A 5,201-nucleotide genomic window follows, 5' to 3' on the forward strand; every position below is an offset into this window, starting at 1 on the left:
AAATAAAACATAAATAAATATAAAAATAGAGACGATAACTGTTATTTAAATAAATGTCATCCATGTGTTAGTATTTAAATGTTTTTATGTGTGTGTACTGATATCATATATAATAGTACAACAGTCAGTTTAACTACATTTTACTGACTTTACTTACATATTTTTACTCGTTCATTCATTTTCATTGCAGGACTTTTACTTGTAATAGAGTATTTTTACTTTTACTGCAGTAAATGAGCTGAATAAGTTTCCACCTCGGAGCTCAAAGTGTCTGTTTGGTGTTTGTTTGTTGTTTTTCAGGTCAACCCTTTAATATATATTTTAATTTACAGTTAATATTGTCTCACAAGAAGGTTAATTAATAAATAAAGTTTGTAGTTAACGATATCTGTCGAACAGTAGCTGTTATCTATAAAGGAAACAATGATTTAAAGTTTCAGTACAGATATTTAAATAACATCTGTTTCATTATTGTACCATTATTTTATAGTTATTTACTTTTTGTGTATCACAACGATCATTTTGCTTTTTCTGTCAAAGCTCTAAGAAAACTCTGTTTATTACATTATACAGAAAGCACAATAGCCCATTTATATTTAAATTTTTACTTCATTTTGTCTAAATTAAATTAAATTTGAATGTTTGTAATTTTATAAATAAAAAAGTTCTTTGTGATCCAGTTTGATAATAATTATCTTTGTAGTTTGAGTTTCTATATGTTTTACAGTAAATAAAATACACAAACACATTTTTGCTGAACAGTAATTGCTTCATGAATGTTGCTGATTTCACATTATTGATTATAATTATAATCAATCATATTGTATATTGTATATTTAATTAAGTTCTGCTCTTAATATTGTGCTCTTTGTACTTTAATACTTCCATTTTATCCTGTTTTTTACTTCCATTACATTTATTAGCTGCTTTAGTTCCTGATTATATAACAGATTATAATTTTATATATTATTAATAATCTGATATAATCTAATCGCAAACTCTAATAGTTTTAGGAAACAGAGTGAGACCTCCTCATATCTGCCTCCACAGCTTCTACGACAATAGACGATCTTTGCTTCAGGAGTCCGTCTCTTTCCCGCCGTCCCCGAAAAAATAAACAAAAACTCGATTTAAAAACGTGAAATAAAACACACGCAGCGTTTTCCACATATAATAATAAGCCATATTTAATTTTAAGTTCAGTACATTATCACGTTCCACTGTTATAAATGAATATTTTATGTAAACAAAACACGACGTTCAAACGTTCCTAGCTAGCTTGTTTCTCCCCGGTGGCTTTACGCAGACGGACCGAAGCAACATGACAGCTGATAAAGTGGCAGCAGGAAGTGAAGAAGAAGATAAACTACAGATTTTAAAAGGCAAGTTAAAGTTTAAACACGTGAGTTTGTAGTTTACATTAACTGTGACTGCAGAATGAAGTTGTTGTAGTTTAAAGTCGGTTTTCAGTCTAAAGGTCGGAACAATGTCAGTCTGCACTTTCCACACCAGACTCCTTAAAATCACTCATTTTAATGTTTGTTTAATCATTTATCTTGTGAATACTGAATGTGTCTGCTGCTGTATTTGTAGTTCTCTCTGTGCTCCACTTTACAGCCGTGCAATAAAACCGGGACACCAGACTCCATTCAAAAATAATACAATTTAAGTTTCCTGTGTTTGTCGAGTATTCAACCTAAAACATTAAATATGATTAAAGGTTGTTTCTGGAACATTAAGTTCTTCTGATCAGTTCGGCTCCATGTAATCCATCAAAATCCTTTATTTGTTTCTATTTATTCAACTTCTGCTGGAACACATCGTGAAGAGACACTGGTGATTTAAATGTGATTAATATTAATGTAAATGTTGTTTGGTAATTTATTGTGGTGCTAAATCATGTTGAGATGAAGATTATAAAGTCAGACTTTACACACTGACTCTCCATTCAAAAACACATTGGTAATAATTTATTTTATTTAAATCTTCAGGTTCCTGCTGCTCTGAGTTCCCTTTTCCACACCAGACTCCTCTTAAAAATCAGGCGTTTTAATGTTTCCTTAATCATTCACCTTGTAAATACTAAATATGTTTGTTGCTGTATTTGTAATTTCTGTTCTGTGCAATAAAACAAGACTACCAGACTCCATTCAAAACTTGTTCAGTTTAAGTTTCCTGTGTTTGTCGAGTATTCGGCCTGAAACATTAAATATGATTAAAGGTTGTTTCTGAAACATTAAGTTCTTCTGATCAGTTCGGCTCAATATAATCCATCAAAAGCTCGTGTATGTTGTCACTTTCTCTTAACTTACCTCCTCTAACACTGAAATCTTCTTTCTTTATAAAGTCAGAAACACATTTAGAACAGTGACTTCGGTTTCATCGTCTCTCTTCCTGTGTGCAGGTGCGGCGTTCCTGACCACGGTGGCGTCTGCAGGGATGGTCGCAGGATTTGGCTCCACGTTGGCGCTCGCCAAGAAAAAAAGCCCCAACTGGTTTAATAAGGTACACGACTCCATCAGTTCATGGGGGGAAGTTATTGATCCGTCTCAGATATCAGTGCAGCCTGTTCGTGACTTCCTTTCAGTCGGAAACATTAAGAACTTTAATGAATTAAAACCCATAAAACTGATTCTTTAGAGAGTTTAGGAGTTCATTAAACCCTTCAGCAGGTTTCAAACAACACGTTTGTGTTCATTGTCGGTTAATCAGCTTAATATTTATACATTAATCTTTTTATAAAATGTCAGAAAACAACAGGAAGGTGTTCTAGTAGAAGTGGAAGTTATTGAAATGTTTAGACGGGATGTTATTTTCCACCAAAACCAAGATGGTTTAGTGCATTGTTGGGAAACAGCTGACAGCAGGACGCTTTTAATGGGAGTTTTATTTTCTGGGTTTCTGTCCACTTTAATGAAGTTACGCTGATCTGTGAGAATAAAGGTTTTTCTTTATGGAGTCTGGTGGAGAGTGACTGATATTAACCTGCTAACAGAGAACTTTTAATGGACACAGTTTGACTAAATGTGAATAAAAACAGGCTGAAAACGTTTGAGAAACTGGTGACAACTATAAAAATAGTAATCTAATCGGATCAGTTTCAGAGTTTAAACTCTCCGAGCGACCGAACAGAAAACATCTGGACACATTCCTCCAGAGGTCGACCTGCGGAGGAGAAGCTGTGCATGAAATGTCCTTTAACCGGTTCGCTGTGATTATTGGCTCCTCGCAGGATCTGATTAAACGTGACGCACACGGACGTTTGTGTCCGAGATAAACTCGTCGTCGAGGCACAATCGGGCGCTTGTTCCCAGACTCTATTTCCGTCACAGACTCGTCTTTGTCGTCTACGTCGGCCCCTCGGCCCCAGAGGCCCCAGAGGACCGAGATAACAGTGACATGAGACGAAATGAGGACCTTCAGGAATGTTTCTGCATCTCAAACTGCTTTAATTCTCCGTTCGGACGCTAAAACTGTAGATTCTTATTAATGTTATTACACCGCACGGCCAAAAGTGTGTTTTCCTTCAGTCATCAATACTTTCATATAAAAACAGAATTCAGACACCAGATTATTTATTGATATGTGAGATAGTTTTGGCCTAAAAAGAAGAATTAAACATACGATTCCTGCCACTAGGGGGCGCTCACATTAAAACAAGGAGTGTGATGAGGTGGTGAAGCAGCATCACATCAAATCATATTGAAATAAAAACAGAATTATTAGTTTAATGTATTTAAAAAACCTGAACAGGAACTGAAGGGTTAAACAAACTAGAGCAGCCTTCAGTAAAAAGGTCAAAGGTCACCGTTAATGTGAGAAACCTGTTTCTGACCTCTGACGTTAAGAGGAGCAGTTGATCATGTGACTGCAGACGGTCTGAGGACGACATCTGAAATCTAATAAAGACCTTAAAACATCTTTAATATGATTCTGATTTCATTTCATTTGATTAATAAAGTTAAAGTTACTGACAATAATGATGATAATGATAATAATAATCTTTAATGTGTTTGTATTACGTTAACAACCAAACCGACAGAACAAACTCTGATTTTCCTTCGTTCTTTGGATGTAAATCACATTTAAATTGTAAAAAAAAACAGTTGAACGTCGTCTTCACGTTGTCTTCACGTTGTCTTCACGTTGTCTTCACGTCGTCCTGCCTCTGGTCCTCTGCAGGGGGTCATGGGGACGGCGGCGGCCCCGGAGAGCGGAGCCTCTCTGGCCCTCAGAGCTCTGGGTTGGGGCTCTCTGTACGCCTGCTGTGGAGTCGGACTGATCAGCTTCACTGTGTGGAAACTTCTGGATGTTCACAGCGTACGTAAGATTATATTAATGTGTATATTATAATATTATCTACAGATAATGAACTTCAGTTCATATACTGATTGATTGATTGATTGCAAAAGAACCTGCACAATAAAGAATAAAGTCAAAATAAAGTTTTTTTTAATGTATTCAGAATATTTTTTGCTGGAATATAAATAAAAGTCAAACTTGAAAATATTTAGTGAAATGTTAAAAATCTAAACATTTTTTTACATTTCTAGAATATTGAAATGTTTTGAGGAGAAAAATTGTGAGAATAAAGTAAAATTTTCTATTTTTCTCATTTAAAATGTAATATTGCAAGAACAATATTTAAACAGAAAATATGTTGAGCAAAAATTGTTGTAAAATTTTGAAAATAAAGTTAAAATGTTTCAAAAAAAAAAATCTTTTAATTTCTAGAATAATTTAATATTGAAATATTGAGAAAAAACTGTAAAATTGCTGCAATTTAGTGAAAATATTTAAAGAAAAGTCATAAAATATTTGTAGAAATAAAAACAGACATTAAAGGTTTAGTTCTCAGTTAAAATCTCTGCTGCTCAAATATAAAATATTCTTTAATTATTTCCAGCCAAACACTAAAACTATTATTGTTGTTGTTATTGTTGTTGTTGTTGTTTCTCTGAGGAGACAGAAGGACGATGATAAATTAGCTGACGATGTTTCTCTCTCTGACGTTCTTCGTCTCTTCAGCTGTCGCAGTTCAGACAGAAGATGCAGTCCTTGTTCCCGTCCATCCCGAAGTCCACAGCGTCTGCAGCCGGATCAGAACCTCCGGACTGGGACGCCGTCTTCAAGTCAAAGTAACCTGATGCTGCTGGAAACAGACGGAAACCGCTGACATGAAGCTCCAGAGACTCTCCGAA

The 5,201-nt window shown here is 34.8% G+C and overlaps 2 protein-coding genes across 2 annotated transcripts in view; both read left to right on the forward strand.

Moving 5' to 3' along the window:
* Window positions 1-5,201, forward strand: part of LOC118340436 (probable palmitoyltransferase ZDHHC14) — a gene marked incomplete in the record, with an annotated part of 20,477 nt that overhangs the window by 10,147 nt on the left and 5,129 nt on the right.
* Window positions 1,298-5,195, forward strand: tmem242 (transmembrane protein 242). Its single transcript, XM_035678506.1, has 4 exons — window positions 1,298-1,382; window positions 2,405-2,505; window positions 4,183-4,320; window positions 5,029-5,195. The coding sequence occupies exons 1-4, from the start codon at window positions 1,322-1,324 to the stop codon at window positions 5,140-5,142; spliced, it is 414 nt and encodes a 137-aa protein (XP_035534399.1). The 5' UTR covers window positions 1,298-1,321; the 3' UTR covers window positions 5,143-5,195.

This window comes from Morone saxatilis, unplaced genomic scaffold (genome assembly GCF_004916995.1).
Source record: "Morone saxatilis isolate NCDOM2014 unplaced genomic scaffold, NCSU_SB_2.0 Contig7, whole genome shotgun sequence".
Lineage (NCBI taxonomy): Eukaryota > Metazoa > Chordata > Actinopteri > Moronidae > Morone > Morone saxatilis.